The following is a 23,128-nucleotide window of genomic DNA, read 5'->3' as shown; positions in this document are numbered from 1 at the left end:
AAAGAATCAAAGCTCTGTATTATAGTGATTATACATATTCTACTACATCTGAAGGCTCTCTAAAATATATGACATACCTCAGAAGTATAACTTACACCTGTACAGATTGGGTATCATTAGAATAGAGCTATAAAGGATTCTTAAAGAGGAAAATCTCTTTACCATTTTCTCGTTCTAATCTTGAGAGACTGGAGTTATGTCATAGGTCTCCAATTTGTTTTTATTTTTTAAAGATCAAATGAAAATACTTCCAAAATTTAAAATATACAGCCTGCTATCTTCTGTTCTCCAAACAGTGGAACATTAGAAGGCTTTAATTTAAAATACTAGATCCTTTTGAATATTCCAAAGTGTTTCTGCACTCTTCTTGAAAAGGGCCTCCTCCTCAGAATTCAAGTTGATTTTCACAACATCTGAGACACCATTCCGCCCCAAGACACAAGGGATACTGAGAAAGATTTCTTCTTTTATTCCATATAATCCCTGAAAGGCAAGATAAGATGTTGTTCAAACAACCTGATATGGAAAAGCATCTATGTAAAAGGGCATCAAAATAAGAGTATACAGGAGAGACTAAAGCATTCAACAAGAATCGCTCAGAGGGTGGCAAAGTGATGGTCAGCAAAAGCAAGAGCATCCTTATGTTCTATGACCATGTGGAACTTACATTCAATGACACAAAGAAGATGCCAGAGGCCTTTAGAAGGACCAAGAGAGGTACAATTTACCTTATCCCTTACCAGGTCATCTTTTGGTCCACAGGGAACGATGCCATGCAGTCTTTCATGATGCCATTTTATCAAATGGAGGACTATAAGGACCAAGTAACTTGTGTTTAGTCCAAACTACATAAAGGCAACCGTGAAGCAGGAGGTGACTGGGAAGGTTCTGCTTCATACCTTTACAGCAGGGAGCACCATTGAGTTTGGACAATGGGTGCTACAGGTGGCATGTTAAGCCTCCAGAGGTAAGCCCCCAGTGGAGGCTATAGATACTCTTACATGCCTGGTGGGGCCTGTGCCTCCCATCACCAGTTGCAATGGAATGCACTCCTGCCCTTCTGTACTCCTATCTACCACCTCCACCTGAGTTCTATCTAGGACCTCCCATCATGGATAGGGCCATAAAACAGGTGCAGCCCCATGGCACTGCCCTATCCTGGACTCCTGGAACCTCCCATCAGAAGCACCAAAATTCACTCCATTCCTGCAGCCAAGGCCAAGAAGCAGCTGCCAGAGCCTATTACAACCTGGGCAACTCACACAACATCTACATGCACATGTACCAGCCTCCACCACCCGCATACTACCCTCCCTGGTCTTGGAAGACTGGAAGACTCAATAGACACCAAAAAAATTAAAATTAAAAAAATTTCAAAAGAAGACCCAGTAGACGTCTCACACTTCCCTACCTCCTACCACTCATCACTCTTTACCCCTCTCCTTGGGGCTGAGTCTGGGGTTGTGGGAGATGGGAGGGCCTTGTTCTTCTCCAGGACTGATTATAAACAGTTACCAGGAATAGTGTTGAAGGAAGAGGGGAGGCTCCTTGACTCTGGAACAGTGCCTCAGAGCTTTCCAAGCTACAGAGCCCACGGGTGCTAATCAGCCATGCTTCCCTCTCACCATCTCTGGGGCTCTCCTCAGGAGCACAAGGTGTGCCCCTTGTTCCTGTTTTGCTCTAGTAACTTCTCCCCACAGAGGGATTCTCTGGTTACCTCCTCTAGCATAGTCCAGCTCCCTCATTTTGGTAGCCAGTTTACACTCAACCCCATAAGCACCATCAGATCAGCCAAGTGTCATCCCTGAGGGCGCCCTGCCAGGAACTACTTACGTTCCTTCCACTTTGGCATCTGCCTAGCTGTGGAAAGCCACTGTCTTTTCAGACTGTCAACCCACACTATTCAGCCAGGCTCCAGCCACAGTCATACTCAAATTCCCTATCCTTTTTTTTTTTTTTTTTTTTTTTAGGAGACAATGTCTCACTGTGTCACCTAGGCTGGAGTGCAGTGGTGCAGTCATAGCTCAATGTTGCCTGGACCTCCTGGGCTTAAGCAATTCTCCCACCTCAGCCTGCCAAGTAGCACACACCACCATACCTGGCTAGTTTTCTTTCCATTTTTTATAGAGATGGAGTCTTATTATGTTGCCCAGGTTTGGTCTCGAACTCCCTCTCTGATCCTTGATCATTCTGTTGCCAACTCTGTGACATTCAAAGCTTTAACATGAGCTTCCACAGGTGTAATCAGAGGCAGGGCCTCTGACGGTGGCAGGGGAAGAAGTCCCTCTGCTTCCCTACTGGTATTTCCAGAATTTGTTTCCCTTTACCTCCTGTCATCTCTCTTCTCTCTAGAAGAGGCACTTCAGACTGGAACTCGAGAATTCATGTCGATCCATCATGCCATCTGAGGACTGCTGGGCGGGGCTGGGAACAAGGGCTCCTGCCTGAATCCTGGGACCAAGCCTGGCCCTGTGTACTAACTGTGACCTGCTGCTAGCTCCCTCAGCCTACCCTTTTCCCTTTAAGCTTTATGCCTAGTTGGTGATAATTTCCCCTGGATATATTAGAATTTGTTCTCATTTGCTCTTGGACTGGCTGTGAAATACAGAGATGGTTTAAAGAGAATTCCCTACTTATTTGACAAAAAAAAAAAAAAAAAAAAATCCAGTTAACACATTAATGTTAATGTGTTAATGAAATAAATTCTGGGCCGGGCGCGGTGGCTCAAGCCTGTAATCCCAGCACTTTGGGAGGCCGAGGCGGGTGGATCACGAGGTCAGGAGATCGAGACCATCCTGGCTAACACCGTGAAACCCCGTCTCTACTAAAAATACAAAAAACTAGCCGGGCGCGGTGGCGGGTGCCTGTAGTCCCAGCTACTCGGAGGCTGAGGCAGGAGAATGGTGTAAACCCGGGAGGCGGAGCTTGCAGTGAGCCGAGATCGCGCCACTGCACTCCAGCCTGGGCGACAGAGCGAGACTCCGTCTCAAAAAAAAAAAAAAGAAAAAGAAAAAGAAATAAATTCTGCACACCTTGATTTGGCGAAAATGTGTAGTAGTAAAACTGAATTAACTGGGAAAGAAAGAAAAAATAAGAATATACAAATGATTCTGCTTGTAATGTCAAATGTTTAAATGTTCCCTATAAAATATAACTCAGCAGGGTGCAGTGGCTCACGCCTGTAATCCCAGCACCTTGGGAAGCCGAGGTAGGTGGATCACTTCAGGTCATGAGTCCAAGAGCAGCCTGGCAGCAGCGCAAAACCCCTTCACTACTAAAAATACAAAAACTAGCTAAGCATGGTGGCGCGTGCCTGTAATCCCAGCTACTTAGGAGGCTGAGGCACAAGAATCGCTTGAACCCAGGAGGTGGAGGTTCCAGTGAGCTGAGATTGAGCCACTGTACTCCAGCCTGGGCAACAGAGTGAGACTTCATCCCTCCCCCCAAAATTAAAATTAAATTAAAATATAACTTCCACTGACTTGTTCGGTAAAGGCTATTAAATTCCCATATTACTCAGTCTCTTCACTGATTACTCATTTGACACTTCCCTGACTCTTTCTCTGGAGTCCTAGAGGGGTAGTTGCTTATTGTCCCATAGGTTCTGCATCCTCAGAAAAGAAGGGGTGTGTGGTATCCATTGTGTACTCTTCATTGCCTCTTCCAAATCTTTTTTTTTTTTTTTTTTTTTGAGACAGAGTCTCATTCTGTTGCCCAGGCTGGAGTGCAGCAGCACAATCTTGGCTCACTGCAGCTTGCGCCTCCTGGGTTCAAGCGATTCTCTTTTCTCAGCCGCCCAAGTAGCTGGGACTATAGGCATGCACCATCATACTCAGCTAAATTTTTTATTTTTAGTAGAGGCGGGGTTTCACCATGTTGACCAGCTGGTCTCAAACTCCTGACATCAAGTGATCCACCCACCTCAGTCTCCCAAAGTGCTGGGATTACAGGCGTGAGCCACCATGCCTGCCCGCTTCTTCCAAATCATTAATCCCCTGCTCTTAAAAAAACAAAACATATTCTCCCTATTCTTTGAAGATCATCTTGTTGGGAGCAGGCCCCCCAAATCGGGCCATAAACTGGCTCCAAAACTGGCCATAAACAAAATTTCTGCAGCACTCTGACATGTTCAAGATGGCCAAGACGCCCATGCTGGAAGGTTGTGGGTTTACCAGAACGAGGGCAAGGAACACCTGGCCCACCCAGGGCAGAAAACCGCTTAAAGGTGTTCTTAAACCACAAACAATGGCATAAGTGATCTGTGCCTTAAGGACATGCTCCTGCTGCCGTTAACTAGCCCAACCTATTCCTTTAATGCAGCCCATCCCTTCGTTTCCATAAGGGATACTTTGAGTTAATTTAGTATCTATAGAAACAATGCTAATGACTAGCTTGCTGTTAATAAATACATGGGTAAATCTCTGTTCAGGGCTCTCAGCTCTGAAGGCTGTACGACCCCTTATTTCCCACTTCACACCTCTATATTTCTGTGTGTGTGTCTTTAATTCCTCTAGCGCTGCTGGGTTAGGATCTCCCCAACCGAGCTGGTCTCCGCAAGTGGCATCCATCATGGGGGCTCGAATTCAGGTCGAAGGGTTGCCAGAGCAGCGGTTGGAGAAAGTGAAAGTAGCTGGAGGACACCCGAGTACTCTTAAAGTAATCCCCATGGTGAGTAAGAAGGGGAGCTCAGAAGTGTCAGGGTAACAATGAGACAAGTGTGGGGTATGGTTCATTCCCCGTTGGTACTTTTTCACACTGATGATGAGGAGGAAGGAGAGTGTGGCAAAGTAACAGAAGAGGTTACAGAGCAGGTTTGTTTGCCAGCTAAAGCGGCAAAGGAGGGAGAGGTTCATTCCTACCCTTCTGTACCCCCTCATTATTATTTTGAAGAAAATGAGCCTCCAGATCTTTCTTTTCCGGAGGACACTGGACAAAAAGTAGTTGCCCCAGTGACTGGTCAAGCAGCACCTCGAGCAACCAACCACTCTTAGTTCTATTCAGGCAAGAATTCAGCAAGCTCAATGAAAGGGTGATTTAGGGGCTTGGCAGTTCCCTGTTAGAATACACCCCCCCCCAGATCAACAGGGAAATATTATAGCTACATTTGAGCCTTCTCCTTTTAAATTCGGAAAAGCACATTTAGTTGATTATATCAAGGCCTGTGATGGTATCAGAGGTAATCTGTGTACAGCTACTTTGTTGGCAAAGGCAATGGCAGGACTGAGAGTGGATAAAGGAAATACTCCATTTCCTGGAGCTTGTTTTAACTGTGGGAAGCATGGACACACTAAAAAAGAACGTAGAAAAAAAAAAATCAATGAGTCAGGCTGCCAGATAGGGGAAAAAAGAAAACTGCTAAGCCTGAAATATGTCCAAAATGTAAAAAAGGAAAATATTGGGCAAATCAGTGTCACTCTAAGTTTGATAAAGAAGGGAACCCAATTTTGGGAAACGCCATGAGGGGCCCGTCCTGCACCCCGTTCTAAACTGGGGCATTTCCAGTTCAGGCCATTCTCTCGCCCCTGTACATTGTCTGTCCCCCGCCACAGTTGGTAGTGTCGCAGTATATTTATGCTGCACAAAAGCTGTGAGCCTTCTGCCTGGGGAACCTCTGCAAAAGGTCCCAAAAGGAGTCTGTGGACCCTTGCCAGTGGGGACAATAGGATTACTTCTAGGCAGATCTAGTTTAAGTTTTAAAGGGGTACAAATATATACAGGAGCCATTGATTCAGATTATTATGAGGAAATTCAAATTGTTATATCTACTTCTGTTCCCTGGAAAGCAGAGCCAGGAGAGTGTACAGCACAGCTCCTGGATTGTGCCATATGTAGGAATGGGAAAAGGTGAAATTAAATTAACAGGAGGATTTGGAAGAACAAATAAACAAGGCAAAGCAGCTTACTGGGAAAATCAAATTACTGATAAACGTCTTACCTGTGAAATAACTATTCAGGGAAAGAAATTTAAAGGTTTGGTAGATACAGGAGCGGACATTTCAATCATTTCTCTACAGCACGGGCCGTCTGCATGGCCAATTCAACCCGCTCAATCTAACATAGTTGGAGTTGGTAAAGCCACTGAAGTATTTCAAAGTAGTTACATTTTGCATTGTGAAGGGCCTGATGGACAACCTGGGACTATTCAACCAATTATACTTCCGTACCTATAAATTTATGGGGGGGAGATTTATTACAATGGGGAGCACAAGTTCTAATTCCAGAACAATTATACAGCCCTCAAAGTCAACACACAATGCATTAAATGGGGTATGTCCCTGGTATGGGACTAGAAAAAAACTTGCAAGGTTTAAAAGAACCGCTTCAAGTGGAAAGACAAAGTTCCCGCCAAGGTTTAGGATATCATTTTTGATGGCAGCCATTGTTAAGCCTCCAGAACCTATACCTTTAAAATGGTTAACAGATAAGCCAATTTGGATAGAACAATGGCCGCTAAGTAAAGAGAAACTGGAGGCTTTAGAGAAATTAGTTACTGAACAATTAGAAAATGGGCACATAGTTCCAACATCTTCCCTTTGGAATTCTCCAGTTTTCGTAACTAAGAAAAAAATCAGGTAAATGGAGAATGCTAACTGACTTAAGAGCAATCAATTCAGTTATACAACCTATGGGAGCATTACAGCCAGGATTGCCTTCTCCTGTTATAATTCCAAAAAATTGGTCTTTAATAGTCATAGATTTAAAAGACTGTTTCTTTACTATCTCTTTAGCTGAGCAAGACTATGAAGAGTTTGCATTTACAATTCCTGCAGTAAACAACCTGCAGCTTGCTAAGCGTTTTCATTGTTTTTACAGATGGGTCTAGTAATGGTAAAGCTTCTTATTCTGGCTCAAAAAGTAAAGTTTTCCAGATGCCCTATACTTCAGCTCAAAAAGCAGAGGTTGTAGCTGCAATTGAGGTGTTGACTGCTTTTGATATGCCTATTAATGTGATTTCTGATTCTCTATATGTGATTCATTCCACACAGTTAATTGTAAATGCTCAGTTATGATTTCATAAATATGAACAACTGATGACTTTATTTACCCAATTGCAAACAGCAGTTAGAAGTAGAATGCATCCTTTTTACATCACTCACATTAGGGCCCATACACCTCCTCCAGGACCTTTGACTGAAGGGAATCAAATGGCTGATCGCCTAGTTGCTAATGCAATATCTAATGCTAGACACTTTCACAATTTAACCCATGTTAATGCCTCTGGTCGCAAATGCAGATACAGCATTACCTGGAAAGAAGCCAAAAATATTATCCAGTGATGCCCAACTTGCCATATGGTACACTCCTCATCTTTTACAGGAGGAGTTAATCCTTGAGGATTAGAACCTAACTCTCTTTGGCAAATGGATGTCACACATGTTCCTTCATTTGGGAGACTAGCTTATGTACATGTAAATATGAACACCTTTTCTCACTTTGGGCTACATGCCAATCAGGAGAGTCTTCTGCCTGTGTTAAACGTCATCTTTTGCAGTGTTTTGTGGTGATGGGCATTTCAGCTTCTATTAAAACAGATAATGCCCCAGGCTATACTGCCAAGCTCTAGCTACATTTTTCTCTGTGGAATATTAAACACATTACTGGTATCCCATACAATTCTCAAGGACAAGCGATCGTGGAAAGAATGAATCTTTCCCTAAAACAGCAGTAGCAAAAGCAGAAAGGAGGAGACAGAGAATATGGAACCCCACGGATGCAACTGAATCTAGCATTATTAACTTTAAATTTTTTGAGCCTGCCCAAAGGCCAGATGTTATTAGCAGCTGAACAGCATATACAGAAACCAGCTGCAAAGACAGAAGCAGAACAATTGATTTGGTAGACAGATCCAATAACAGAAAGATGGGAAATAGGTAAAATAATAACTTGGGGTAGAGGTTATGCTTGCATTTCTCCAGGCCAAAATCAACAGCCAATTTGGATACCATCAAGACACCTGAAACCTCATCATGAGCCAGATGCTGAGGAAGAGATTCCGGGAGGATCCCGAGGACCCCCTGGTTGCAGCCATGTCGAGACTGATGCTGAGGAGGACACCAACTGTCATGAGCAACACCCATCAAACACAGCCACCCACCTGGGGACAGATCAAGAAGCTGTCACAGATGGTGGAAGAAAACCTGAGGAAAGCAGGACAACCAGTCATAATGAATAATTTAATAGTAGCTATGATAGCAGTTATCACCACTGCCAAGAGTATTCCTTCAACAAGGGCTGACACAGAGAACAATTATACTTATTGGGCATATTTATCAATCTGGCTGGTAATAATGCCTGGATTTAATCACTCTATGACACAGTTACACATGCTTTCTGATCTCAGTATTTATCATAATAAATCTGCTCCTATAGTTGAGGCATACCACCCTCAAAAACCTATTTATAAACAAAATAGAACCTGGCCAGAAATAATGAAAGTACGTGTTTAGGAAGATTGCACTGCAGAACAGGTAAAGGTGCTGCACAACAATTCCTATGGAATCATTACTAACTGGTACGCTAAGGGGATGTTTAGCTTGAATTACACCTCTCAGTCTGCATGCCACGGCCACACTGTATTCAGTTGGTCTGAACAAAACGATCAGATAGTAGAAATGATAAAAAGTACGAAAAAGTTCCTATTATCTGGAAACATGGCGGTATAGTGGCACCTCAACCTCAAATGATATGACCCACTCTAGGGGCTTAACATAAGGATGTGTGGAAACTATTAATAGCTCTTAATAAGATCAAAATTTGAGAAAGAATAAAAAAGCATCTAGAAAGACACTCTACAAACTTGTCTTTGGATATTGCAAAATTAAAGAACAAATATTTAAAGCATCCCAGGCACACCTGACCTTAATGCCAAGAACTGGAGTGCTTAAAGGAGTTACAGACAAATTAGCAGCTAGTAACCCATTAAAATGGATAAAAACACTTGAAAGCTCTGTGATTTCAATGACTGCACTTTTAATCTGTGTTGTCTCTCTTTGTATAGTCTGCAGATGTGTATCCTGACTCCTGCGAGAAGTAGCTCACTGTGACAAAGCTGCCTTTGCTTTTATCAATTTGCAAATCAAAGAAGGAGGGACATGTTGGGAGCAGGCCCCCCCAAATCTGGCCATAAACTGGCCCCAAAACTGGCCATAAACAAAATCTCTGCAGCACTCTGACATGTTCCAGATGGCCATAACGCCCATGCTGGAAGGTTGTGGGTTTACCAGAGAGAGGGCAAGGAACACCTGGCCCACCCAGAGCGGAAAACCCCTTAAAGGCATTATTAAACCACAAACTATTGCATGAGCAATCTGTGCCTTAAGGACATGCTCCTGGTGCAGTTAACTAGCCCAACCTATTCCTTTAATTCAGCCCATCCCTTCGTATCCCATAAGGAATACTTTTAGTTAATTTAGTATCTATAGAAACAATGCTAATGACTGGCTTGCTGTTAATAAATACATGGGTAAATCTCTGTTCAGGGCTCTCAGCTCTGAAGGTTGTGAGACCCCTGATTTCCCACTTCACACCTCTATATTTCTGTATGTGTGTTTTTAATTCCTCTAGTGCTGCTGGGTTAGGATCTCCCCAACCGAGCTGGTCTCGGCATCATCTAATTCAGCTCTTCCTCCCTTTGTAATGACTAACCTCCTAGTTATTCCATCTCATTCACAGACTGACACGTGGCTCACAGTCTTCCCTGTCTATCTCAATTTTGCCATTATCCTTGTTAACTTCAATATACATATGAATAATCCAACCAAAATTCTCTCTCCAGTTTCTAGACTTTTTTTGCTTATGAAACACCTTCTGCTCCCACTCCTGTTATCCTACTCCTTTCACTAAAATAGAGAAATCAGCCGGCTGCGGTGGCTCAAGCCTGTAATCCCAGCACTTTGGGAGGCTAAGGCAGGCAGGTCACGAGGTCAGGAGATCAAGACCATCCTGGCTAACACGGTGAAACCCCATCTCTACTAAAAAAAAAAAAATACAAAAAACTAGCCGGGCGAGGTGGCAGGCGCCTGTAGTCCCAGCTAATTGGGAGGCTGAGGCAGGAGAACGGCGTGAACCCAGAAGGTGGAACTTGCAGTGAGCTGAGATCCGGCCACTGCACTCCAGCCTGGGCGACAGAGCGAGACTCCGTCTCAAAAAAAAAAAAAAAAAAAATTAGCCGGGTGTGGTGGCAGGTGCCTGTAGTCCCAGATACTCAGGAGGCTGAGGCAGGAGAATGGCATGAACCCGGGAGGTGGAACTTGCAGTGAGCCAAGAGCTCGCCACTGCACTCCAGCCTGGGCAACAGAGCGAGACTCCATCTCAAAAAAAAAATAGAGAAGTCATCAGATGCTTCCAATGTCAAATATACAAATCTATATGCAGCAGTACACATTCTCTCTGTTAACTCCTGCCCCTCCTCCTTTTAGGGGTGATGCCTACACCTATGCTCTGGACTCCATTCCCCTCTGCTTACCACTTCTGTCTCCAGCTTCTCCCTTGGTATTTGATCTTTACTATAAGCATCTTATCTGTATAAAAAACAAACAAACTTCTTGCCCTGATTTGCCTTATCTTCACAGCCAAATTCCTAAAAATAGCTATTACACTTGTCTTAATTTCCTCAGTCTACTCCAGTGGTTCTCAGCCAGAGGTATTATAGGATCTAAGCCTGCAGCTACTGGGAGCCGTCTTTGTTGCCCCATGGAAAAGGTTTGCATGAGTTGGAAGCCAATAGAGGAAAAAGATGAGCCAAGAGAATGGAGAGAAAAGACAGCTCTCATAATATAGTTTGAGTACCAGAATCAGGCCTCCTTGGCATTTCAGTTACATAAGTCAATAAATTTTCTTTTTGCATAAGCTAGTTTGAGTTGGCTTCACACTGTTTACATGCCAGGGCTCAAAACTGTGTCCAAAACTGTAAACGTGATCTTCAAACCTGGTTCTCTTTCAGGATTCCCTTCCTTAGGTCAAGGTATCTGTATTTTTTTGACCTGACCTGGGGTCAAGTTCTCTGTATTTTTTATTCACTATTATATCCTCAACATCTTGTACACTGCCTGGCATATAGTAGTGACTCAATAAATATTAAAGGAAAGAATGATAAATGAAGATTTAATTTAAGCCTACCTTAACCATGGTGGAAACCGGGTGCACTCTCCTAAGATTTTTCAAAATGGATCCTACCAGATCCATCACAGACAGTCCAATAGCCCAAGAGGTATACCCCTTCAGCTTGATAATCTCATAGGCACTACAGTTGTAGAAAGTAAGAAAATCAAATTCATAATAAGTCAACCCAGAGAAAACATAATATTCTTCAAGCATCCATTTTGAAGTAATCTACATGTCAATACAATTGTATTAAAATTTTCTCATAGATTTCTTACAGAATTTATAAACAGGCAACAAAACTTTCTGTACTGGTCTCATAAAACTTCACTACATACTTTAATTTACTTTTTAATTGATTATCATTATTATTATTATTATAGACAGGGTCTTGCTTCCTTGCCCAGGCTGGAGGGCAGTGGTGTGTGATCATGGCTCACTGCAACCTCTGCCTCCTGGGCTCATGCGACCTCCCTCCTCAGCTTCCCAAGTAGCTACTTGGGAGCACGGGCATGAGCCACCATGCCTGGCTAATTTTTGTGTTCTTTGTAGATACGGGGTTTTGCCATGTTGCCCAGGCTGGTCTTGAACTTCTGAGCTCAAGCAATCTGCCCGCCTCGGTTTCCCGGAGTGCTGGTATTACAGGCGTGAGCCACCGTGCCCAGCCTACTTACTTTAAGTAAAAATTAATTCACCCTTTTTTTTTATTATAAGGGCAGAATAGTAGGACAAAAGCGCCACTCAAGATGAAACTAGCTTTTAATATTTTTTGTATTGTTGCTTAGATATGCAACATAGAAACTAATCACCTTGAAAGTTACCATATAAATCTCTTGAACTGTTTAAAATTGTTACTAGTGGCCAGGGTCAGTGGCTCACACCTGCAATCCCAGCACTATGGGAGGCCGAGGTGGGCGGATCATGAGGTCAGAAGTTTAAGACCAGCCTGGCCAATGCTGGCCAACACAGCGAAACCCCATCTCTACTAAAAATACAAAAATTAGCTGGGTGTGGTGGCACGTGCCTGTACTCTCAGCTACTCGGGAAGCTGAGGCAGGAGAATCACTTGAACCTGGGGGGCAGAGGTTGCAGTGAGCCTAGACTATACCATTGCACTCCAGCCTGGGTGACAGAGTGAGACTCTGTACAAAAAAAAAAAAATTGTTACTAGTTTGCCAATGTAAATTTATATAGTTGTAAGTTGTGTGTATATATCTTTCCTAAAAATATATCACTAAATCAATAATAAGTGAATATGGAAAATATTTATGATACATTTTCAAAGGAAAATACCACAATACTAAACATTATGCACTTTCTTATCTCTGGCTTGTAAAAAATATAAATTTTTATACAAACTTTAGAGTTGCATCAAGCCACCAAGTTATTAATAGTGTTTATTTTTACAAGACAGCCTTACAGGTGAGTCTTCTTTATGGCTATCTGAATTTTCTTATTTTCTACAATTAATATTTATTATATATTTGCATTGCTACAAATAGTGGCCTCAGGTTTGGATTGACAGTCAAATTCACTGGACAAAGAGGGTTTAATTTAGCACTAAGTTTATTTAACTTTTAGAAAGGCTACAGGACAAAAAGCACAGACTGCACAGCATATCGTTCATATGATGAAGTCTTACAACTACCCAGTTTTAAAGCCCCAGGAATGCACATAACACACTTGGTTGCCAAAGATAACGCTGATTTTATATATATATATACACACACACACACACACAGACACACACAGATGGGGTATGGCCAACACAGCAAAACATTAGCTATGTTGTATAACATACAAAAATTAGCTGGGTGTGGTGGCACGTGCCTGTAGTCTCAGCTACTCGGGAAGCTGAGACTTATATATATATATATATATATATATACACACACACACACACACACATACACACACCTGAGCACAGGAGGTTGGGCCTGAACTGTTCCTACAATAGTGTCCTATGATTTGACTATCAGTCCAAAATCAGGGCCACTATCAGAGGCCATGCAATACTTTTGATGACAAAAGTACTTTTAGACCCTCAATTCTATATGGCCAAGACTCTGGAGGTAAGTAAAAGGAAAGGGAAAGAGGATCTGCCTGGCACCTGACTGACAGCATACTGTCTATGAGTTGAAGTAAAGAAAGCTCTACAGTAGATAACTGGGGACAAATCTCACCAGTTGAATCTGGATAACAGATTTATCCTCTCAGGTATTAACAAAATGGATAGAGAAAGAGAAGAAAGTTGAGAATGGCTAAAAACATAATCCTTTAGTTGTTATTAACCATCTTGATGAAAATAAAACTGCTGTTGTAAAAGAAAGGTAAAGGGAGCAAACAGAAGAAATAGTTTCAAGGCTGGTACTTTAAGACAAAAACTGATACACATTGTAAACCAAATGCCCTCTTGGGAACCAGTAAGGACATCCTATTAAATCATGATGTAATTCCTCTGCAATTGGTTACTAGCAAATCAGAGGCTGTTGTGTAAAAAGAGCTGAGTAGTTTTTAGATAAATATTAGCAGCACCCTGAAGATTGTTTATAATTATAGATCCTCTGCGAAATGATCAAGAGGTAAATAATTTAATTTTAGATACTGCAGAGTTGAGGGGACCAATAGTGATAAGTGCTGATCTGAAACACATTGGAATATTTGGTATTCAAATCACACAGGATTTCAATGGGAAATGTGATCTTAATCCTTGTTCCCTTAAAGCAAGTGTCTCAAATTAAAAAGGAACTGCCGAGCGCAGTGGCTCACACCTGTAATCCCAACACTTTGGGAGGCCGAGGTGGGCAGATTGGTTTAGCTCAGGAGTTTAAGACCAGCCTGGGCAACATGGTGAAACCCCACCACTACCAAAAATACAAAAAGTGGCCAGGCATGGTGGCATGCACCTATATTCCCAGCTACTCAGGAGGCTGAGGTGTGAAGATGGCTTGAGCCTGGAAGTCAGAGGTTGCAGTAAGCCAAGATCAAGCCACTACACTGTAGCCTGGATGACAGAGCCAGACCCTGTCTCGAAAAAAAAAAAAAAAAAAGAAAGAAAGAAAGAGAAAAAGAAAGAACTACCACTCTCTGTGGTACAATTATTAGTCACTGGGTAGATAAAAGACCAACACTGTGACATCCCTACAGGAGGTAGATGGACTGCTCCATAACACTTGGAAACCACTATTGGTTAACACAGATTCCTTAGTGGGTGAGGCGTACGGATGTGCCTCCAGACCAGTTAGATCCCTGCATTTATTGGAGACTGGTCTCCTGGCCCCTATAGCTGAAAATATATGGGGATAAGGGACATTTTTTTTGAGAAGGATAGGAAAAGATACCTTAATATTAATACATATTGTGTTTTCTAGGGATTAATTTAACCTCTCATTCAAAGCTTTTTGGTGAAACAAAGCATTTGTAGGTTCCCTTAAGAGAATTTAAGAAAATAAAACATACCAAAATGATTACCAAAGTAAAAGGTATTTTGGTAAACTGACCTAAAACTTTCGATTGATGTGATACTTATGGAAATAGTTTGGCCAAAAGAAGAAATACATTTGCTTTAGAAATATAAAAACAGGGCAAGCGTGGTGGCTTTGGAAGGCCAAGGTGGGTAGATCACCTGAGGTCAGGAGTTCGAGACCAGTTTGGCCAACACGGTGAAACCCCGTCTCTATTAAAAATACAAAAACTAGCCAGGTGTGGTGGTGCGCTCCTGTAGTCCCAGCTACTCGGGAGGCTGAGGCACGAGAATTGCTTGAACCCAGGAGGCAGAGGTTGCAGTTAGCCAAAAGTGTACCACTGCACTCCAGCCTGGGCAACAGAGCAAGACTCTGTCTCAAAAAAAAAAAAAAAAAAAGCGAGCGATAAAACATGTGATTAAAAGTGTGTATCAATACCTTTAATAAGACACAAGTGATAGTAAATGACAGAGAGGGAGAAAAGACAGTCTAGTTGGTTAAGAATTACCAAAACATTGTGAGAGATTCTGTTTAACTACTGTATCTTATAGATTCTAGTGGTTGTAGATGTACTAACTTGTCTTTTTCTATTTATAAGATATTGAAGAAATGTTTGTCAAATGAACTCTGAAGAATATATGATACAAAGATAATAATCTGAGGTCATGGAAAGGTACCAAGGGTAAAGGGATATGAGCCCTTTCAAAAAAGCCAGAAGTAACTGGGAAGATAACCTTGAGTTTGAGTTCAGGCAACATAGTTTTCTTTTTTTTTTTTTTTTTTTGAGACGGAGTCTCGCTCTGTCACCCAGGCTGGAGCGCAGTGGCCGGATCTCAGCTCACTGCAAGCTCCGCCTCCCGAGTTGACGCCATTCTCCTGCCTCAGCCTCCCGAGTAGCTGGGACTACAGGCGCCCGCCTCCTCGCCCGGCTAGTTTTTTGTATTTTTTAGTAGAGACGGGGTTTCACCGTGTAGGCCAGGATGGTCTCGATCTCCTGACCTCGTGATCCGCTCATCTCGGCCTCCCAAATGCTGGGATTACAGGCTTGAGCCACCGCGCCCGGCCCAGGCAACATAGTTTTCTAGACATAAAAATTAGTTAAGAAAAATGTGGACTATTAACTATAACAGAACTAGGTTGTCAGCACTGGATTTTATGAAACCATTGATTTGTGCGTTGTATCAGGACTAGCAGGGCTGGGATCAAGTATGCAGACCCTGAGGGCTATGTGACAAGAAGTGCACATAAGAACTGTTAAGAATTTCCTTCTTTTGCAGTTAAAAACAAACAAACGAACAAACAAAAAACATTGAGAACCAAAGGCAGCCACTTTCCTGTCTTGGGGAAGTCTGCCCCCATGTCAGCTTCCTCCTTTATAATTGAGTGTGCCCCATGCAGTGACAGGGCCTAGAAGCTACACCTAAGCATTGCAATACTGTTGTTTTGTTTTGTTTTGTTTTTAGACGGAGTCTCCCTCTGTCACCCAGGCTGGAATGCAGCGGTGTGATCTCAGCCCACAGCAACCTCCACCTCCCGGGTTCAAGTGATGCCTCAGCCTCCCGAATAGCTGGGATTACAGGCGCCTGCCACCAAGCCCAGCTAAAATTTGTATTTTCAATAGAGACAGGGTTTCACCATGTTGCGCCAGGCTGGTCTCAAACTTCTGACCTTACGAAGTGATCTACACACCTCAGCCTCCCAAAGTGCTGGGATTACAGGCATGAGCCAACACACCCGGCCACATTGAAATACCTTCTAAAGAAGATACTGATATGCTATACTGTGTTTTCTTCCTGGTATCCTTTCACCATGCTAGATAAACTTAATGCTAGGTGAAAACCTATTATGTCCTGTGAGTTGGACAGTCTGAATTTCAGACAACAATTAGTGGCTATATACTTTTAATATTGTTGTTGTTTGGGTTTTTGTTTTTGTTTTATTTAAGAGACAAGGTCTCACTCTGTTGCCCAGGTTGAAATGCAGTGGACTATCATTGTTCATTGCAACCTGGCATTCCTGGGCTCAAGTAATCCTCCCATCTCAACCTCCCAGGTAGCTAAGACTACAGGTATGCAACACCACACCTAGTTAATTTTTTAATTTTTTTAATTTTAATTTTAATTTTTTTTTAGAGAGACAGGATCTTTCTCTGCTGTCCAGGCTAGCATGCAGTGGTATGATCATACCTCTGCTAGTTTGAATTGAGCCTAAAACTCCTGAGCTCAAGTGATCTTCCTGCCTCAGGTACCCCAGTAGCTGGGACTACAGGCATACTACCATGCCTGGCTAATTTTTAAAAATTTTTTGTGGAGACATGATCTCACTCTGTTGCCCCAGCTGATCTGAAACTCCTGGCCTCAAACAATCCTCCTACCTCAGCCTCCCAAAGTGTTGGGATTACAGATGTCAGCCACTGCACCCAGCCTTAACTGCTTTTTTAACTGTGGTAAAATTTATCATCTTAACAATTTTTTAAGTATACAGTTTAGTGGCATTAAGTACATTAACACTGCTGTGCAGTCATTACCACTATCCTCTCTCAAATGTTTTCATCTTCCCAAACTGAAGCTCTGTACTCATACACATTGCCATGTTACTTTTTATAACCAAAAATAAAATAATATAAACTTTTAAAACTAAAAGGCATTTAAGAGAATAAAAACTCACCCATGATCACTTTTTTGTTACATTATGTGACTTTTTAGTCTCTGCCCTAATTCTTACATATTTTTGTTTTATTATTATTTTATTTTACTTGTTTGTTTGTTTGTTTTCTTTGAGACAGAATCTTGCTCTGTCACCAGCCTGGAGTGCAGTTGTGAGATCTCAGCTCACTGTAACCACTGCCTTCCGGGTTCAAGCGATTCTCCTGCCTCAGCCTCCTAAGTAGCTGGGATTACAGGTGCGCACCACCAGAGCCGGCTAATTTTTTTTTTTTTTTTTTTTTTGCATTTTAGTAGGGGCAGAGTTTCAACATATTGGCCAGGATGGTCTTGATCTCCTGACCTCATGATCGGCCCACCTCGGTCTCCCAAAATGCTGGGATTACAGGCATGAGCCACTACACCCAGCCTATTATTTTGTTTTATTTATTTATTTATTTATTTTTTTCTGAGACAGAGTCTTGCTTTGTTGCCCAGGCTGGAGTGCAGTGGCACAATCTTGGCTCACTGCAACCTCCGCCTCCTGGGTTCAAGCAATTCTCATGGCTCAGCCTCCCAAGTAGCTGGGATTACAGGCACACACCACCACACCTGGCTAATTTTTGTTATTTATTTATTTTTTTAGTAGAGACGGGTTTCACCATGTTGGCCAGGCTGGTCTCGAACTCCTGACCTCAGGTGATCTGCCCACGTTGGCCTCCCACAGTGTTGGGATTATAGGCGTGAGTCACCACGCCCAGTCTCTTACACATTTTTGTAGGGTTTTTATCATAAGTATACATATAGTAGACTTGTGGTTTTTGTTAAGTTCAATATTCCAAGCTGTGAACATCCAAAAGTGATTTTTAACTTTTTTTTTGAGATGGAGTTTCACTCTTGTCACCCACGCTGGAGCGCAATGGCGCTGTCTTGGCTCACTGCAACCTCTGCCTCCTGGGTTCCAGCGATTCTCCTGCCTCAGCCTCCCAAGTACCTGGGATTACAGGCACCCATCAACACATCCAGCTAATTTTTGTATTTTTAGATACAGGGTTTTACCATGTTGGTCAGGCTGGTCTCGAACTCCTGACCTCAGGTGATCCACCCGCCTTGGCCTCCCAAAGTGCTGGAATTACAGGTGTGAGCCACCCCCCACCCAGCCAATTTTTAAGTTCTATAACTTCTATTAATATGTAACTTGACTCTTGACTAAAGCATGAAGAATAATCCTGCGTGCTGTTAAGGCTAATACATATGGAGTCAGATGCTTCACTTATAAGAAAACCATATTGATTTCTGACCATCTGCATTAGCTTAATGTTTCATCTAGTCAAATGATGAACATTTAATAAGTTCTTGGCATGGTTCTAGCATTTTACATAAAATAGTACTAACTTATTTACTCTCTATAGTAGCCCTGTAAAGTAGGTTCTATAATTATCCCCGTTTTGAAGATGAGTAAACAACTTCTGATATTTTAAGTAATTTCCCAATATCATATCACTAATAAATGATGAAGGTTTCAAACCTGGACAACCTGGCTCCAAAGTCCATTGTCATAATCACTATGCTTGTATTACTCTCAAATATATGAGTTGTGAAATAATAAGTACTTTTTCTTTTTGACAAATGCCCCCAAAAAGAAAGCTATGTATAAGTCTGAATTTAGTGATTTTCAGAAGACTGGAGTTATTTATCTCACAAAAGGCAAAGATCAACTATTTGATTTTTGTCTGTGATACGTATTCTTAAGACTGATTATTAAGGCATTAAGAAACTTAATAGGAACTATTACCTTTGAATAACTTGTTTATGGATATTTTCCCAGTGTTCCTTATCTGAATCTGTTCCTAATTTAGGGTCCAGAGTCTTCAGAGCAACACCAGCAACATTCACCCCACTCCATAAGGGCACTAAAAAATACAGATGTTAAAATAAACTCTTCTTCCCAATATTGCATCAGGAGTTTGAATTCCATGTTATCTTTTTTAAGTTAGGTTTGCCACTTGACATGGTTCAGATGTTTGTCCCCTCCAAATGTCATGTTGAAATATAACCCCTAGCATTGGAGGTGGGAAGTGTCTGATCATGGGCGCTGATCCCTCATGAATAGCTTAGCATCATCCCCCGTTGATGAGTGAGTTTTCACTCTGAGTTCATGTGAGATCTGGTTGTTTAAAAGCGTATGGCACCTCCTCTCTCTCTCTTGTTTCCGCCCTCACCATATGACACATCTACTCCTCCTTTGCTTTCTGCCATGATTGCAAGCTTCCTGAGGCCCTCATCAAGAGCATATCTTGGAGCCATGCCTGTACAACCTGCAGAAGCACAAGCTAAATTAAACCTCTTTTCTTTACAAATTACTCAGCCTCAGGTATTTCTTTTTTTTTATCTTTTTCATCCAGGCTGCAGCGTAGTGGTTTGATCTTGGCTCACTGCAACCTCCACCTCCCAGATTCAAGGGATTCTTCTGTTTCAGCCTCCCAAGCAGGTGGGATTACAGGTGTGTGTCACCACACCCAGCGTTTTTTTGTATTTTTAGTAGAGATGGGTTTTGCTATGTTGGCCAGGCTGGTCTTAACCTCCTGGCCTCAAGTGATCCACATGCCTTGGCCTCCAAAAGTGCTGCGATTACAGGCATGAGCCACGACTCCTTGTCAGGTATTTCTTTTTCTTTCTTTTCTTTTCTTTTTTTTTTTTTTTTTTTTTTTTTTTTTGAGACAGAGTCTCACTCTGTCGCCCAGGATAGAATGCAGTGGCACGATCTCGGCTCACTGCAAGCTCCGTCTCCCAGGTTCACGCCATTCTCCAGTCTCAGCCTCCCGAGTAGCTGGGACTACAGGCACCCGCCACCGTGCCCGGCTAACTTTTTGTATTTTTAGTAGAGATGGGGTTTCACCGTGTTAGCCAGGATGGTCTCCATCTCCTGACTTTGTGATCCGACCACCTCAGCCTCCCAAAGTGCTGGGATAACAGGCGTGAGCCACCGCACCTGGCCCTGGCCAGGTATTTCTTTACCGCAACAAAAAAAGGCCTAAAACACCACCTTACACCATACATAAAAATAGGTTTCAAATGCATAAAAGAGGGAAATGTAAGAAATAAAATTATAAAGTTGTTAGAAAATATGTAGTAGAATTTATTTATAATTGTGTGTATAGGAGGCATTTTTCAGCAACATACATATTTTTAAGCAATATGCCAAATGCAGTATAAACAAAGAAAAGAACTGATAAAATATAAACAATTAGAGGGAAAAGAATACCAAATTAATACTATACTTCTCAATAGTAAAAAAGAGCCAGGGAGGAATAACTGTCAATCTGGAGTCTCACATCCAACTAACCTGTCATTCCAGAATAAGGTGAGACTAAAACAGTCATATAAACACCACCAATAGGATAGAGTTCAGGAAGAAGTAAATTGAACCCAGGTGAAGAAGTTAGATGGAGAAAATAAAGATAAGCAACACAACTGGCAAACCTGTACTTGAATCGAAACAAGTATTAACTATTAACAATAATTATAACTAGTTTGAGGGATATAAGAACAGTATGGGTACAGAAAAGGAATTAATAATTACATGTATGACAGAAAGAGGATAGTCAACATCATAAAAAAGAGGATGATCAAACTAAAAGCATTCTAAGATCTTTGTATTATCGGGACCCGGCACAGTGGCTCATGCCTGTAATCCCAGCACTTTGGGAAGCTGTGGCGGGTGGATCACCTGAGGTCAGGAGTTCAAGAACAGCCTGACCAACATGGTGAAACCCTGTCTCTACTAAAAATACAAAATTAGCTGGGTGTGGTGGCACATGCTTGTAATCCCAGCTGCTCAGGAGACTGAGGCAGGAGAATTGCTTGAACCCAGGAGGCGAAGGTTGCGGTGAGCTGAGATCGCGTCATTGCACTCCAGCCTGCCCAACAAGAGCAAAACTCTGTCTCAAAAAAAAAAACAAAAAAAAACCCCAGATCTTTGTATATCCCAAAGGACAGTAAATAAATTTATCATCTGAGATCAAGTATTAATGTTAAAAATTTACAGATAACCATTTACAAGGTAAGTGTATAATCCAAAGTATTAGAGGAAATTAAAGAAAGTAGATCCAATAGAAAGAACAAAAAGAGAAAGGAAACAGAAAAATCATGCTAAATAGAATACTAAATATGTTCAAATTAATACGAATCAGAATATACTGTTTTCTAAAAATAAAGTTATAGAATATTAAATGTGAGAAATTAAAATATACCAGAGAAAATTAGTTTTAATGACCTTCAGGAAAAATAACTGTGTTAGGATAATACCACAAGCCAACAGGGTCAAAGTAAGGCTCTGGTTGAAGAAATATTTGTCCAAATCAAATCAAAGTATTTGTTACATTATAGCTCTTAGATTACAAAGAAAAGAGCACTTTAAATGTTTTGAATAAATGAATGAATGTTTGAACAAATGGTCTTTATTCTCAATTGGTTTATTGCCATGATGGAAAGAAGATTTACATACATGACACAATTAAGGAACACTGTAAAAAGTATAAAGTTCTAACCATGTAGCAGAGACTAAGTGTTTAAAAAGAGAGGTTGGTGTGGCCTCAAGAGTTAAAAATCACATATTATTTCATTTACATGAAAACTCTGGAATAAATAAATATACAGAGTGAGAAAGTAGATTAGTGGTTGCCTGGGGCTAGGGTAGTGGAAAGAATGTGGATTTCATTTTGGGCTGATGAAAATATTCTGTATTTAGATTGTGGTGATGTTATATTTCTGATTCACCCTGTGAATACATCAGAAACTCAAGAATTCTATATTTTGCTGGTTGAATTTTATGGTATGTGAATTGTATTAGTCAATTCTCACATTGCTATAAAGAAATACCTAAGACTGGGCAACTTACAAAGAAAAGAGATTTAACTGGCTCACAATTCTGCAAGCTGTACAGGAAGCACAATGCTGGCATCTGCTTGGCTTCCTGGGAGGTCTCAGGAAACTTTCAATCACGGAAGAAGGTGAAGGGGAAGCAGGAGTGTCTTATATGGCTACAGCAGGAGAAGGAGGGAGAGAGGGGGGTGGTGCCACATACTTTTAAACAACCAGACCTCACGAGAACTCACTATTGTGAAAACAGTACCAAGTCGGATGGTGTTAAACCATGAGAACCTGCCTCCATGATCCAACCACCTCCCACTAGGCCCCAGCTCCCACACTGGAGATTACAATTCAACATGAGATTTGGGCAGGGACACAGATCCAAACCATATCATGAATTATGTCTTAATAAAGCTGTTTTAAAAAAAACACAATAAATAAAAATGTATTACAGATAAGAGAAACACTCATATTGACTTTAAAACAGCTATATGTTTTGTGGACTATTTTATGAAAGATAGCTAAATCAATGATGCAAAAGATTGAAAGTAAAGGAACAGTAAAAGTTACACCAGGAAAGTACCAACAAAATGAAACTTATACAACTATATTAATATCAGGAAAAAAAAACTTTAAAGGAAATAAGCATTATTAGAGATAAGAAGGGTAGTCACATAATAATAATAGATTTATACTTACCGCTAGAATCACCATGTTCTCCAATAATCCAACCATGGCAGCTTGTGGAGTGGACACCCAACTTTTCTCCAATTAAGTAACGGAAACGGGCAGAGTCTAAATTGCAACCACTTCCAATTACACGAGTTATAGGCAAGCCACTTATCTTCCAGACTATATATGTCAAAATATCCACTAAGAAGAAAAATTTCATGTTAGAAAAAGATTCAGTGTAACTTAAAACAAATTTTTTTCCTGAACAGATAGATGAATTGTTTTAGAGTCAAATACAGATATACTACAAAGTGAAGCAAATCACCGGCCAGATGTGGGGGCTCATGCCTGTAACCCCGGCACTTTAGGAGGCTTAGG

The 23,128-nt window shown here is 41.6% G+C and overlaps 1 protein-coding gene across 3 annotated transcripts in view; it reads right to left on the bottom strand.

The window, feature by feature from the left end:
* Positions 1–202: 202 nt before the first annotated feature.
* Positions 203–23,128, bottom strand: part of LDHC (lactate dehydrogenase C) — a 46,455-nt gene continuing 23,529 nt past the window's right edge. For all 3 annotated transcript variants that reach the window (XM_009186456.4, XM_009186455.3, XM_009186457.3), the window contains exons 5-8: positions 22,778–22,951; positions 19,002–19,119; positions 11,119–11,242; positions 203–483 (exon numbers count right to left, since the gene is read on the bottom strand). In XM_009186456.4, coding sequence (XP_009184720.1) covers positions 319–483; positions 11,119–11,242; positions 19,002–19,119; positions 22,778–22,951 — 581 coding nt within the window. In that variant the 3' untranslated portion in view covers positions 203–318. The remainder of the gene's footprint in view (positions 484–11,118; positions 11,243–19,001; positions 19,120–22,777; positions 22,952–23,128) is intronic.

The sequence above is a fragment of the Papio anubis genome, chromosome 12 (assembly GCF_008728515.1).
Source record: "Papio anubis isolate 15944 chromosome 12, Panubis1.0, whole genome shotgun sequence".
Taxonomy (NCBI): domain Eukaryota; kingdom Metazoa; phylum Chordata; class Mammalia; order Primates; family Cercopithecidae; genus Papio; species Papio anubis.
Note: the sequence above shows the minus strand (reverse complement) of the source record. Positions and strands in the feature narration are given on the sequence as shown.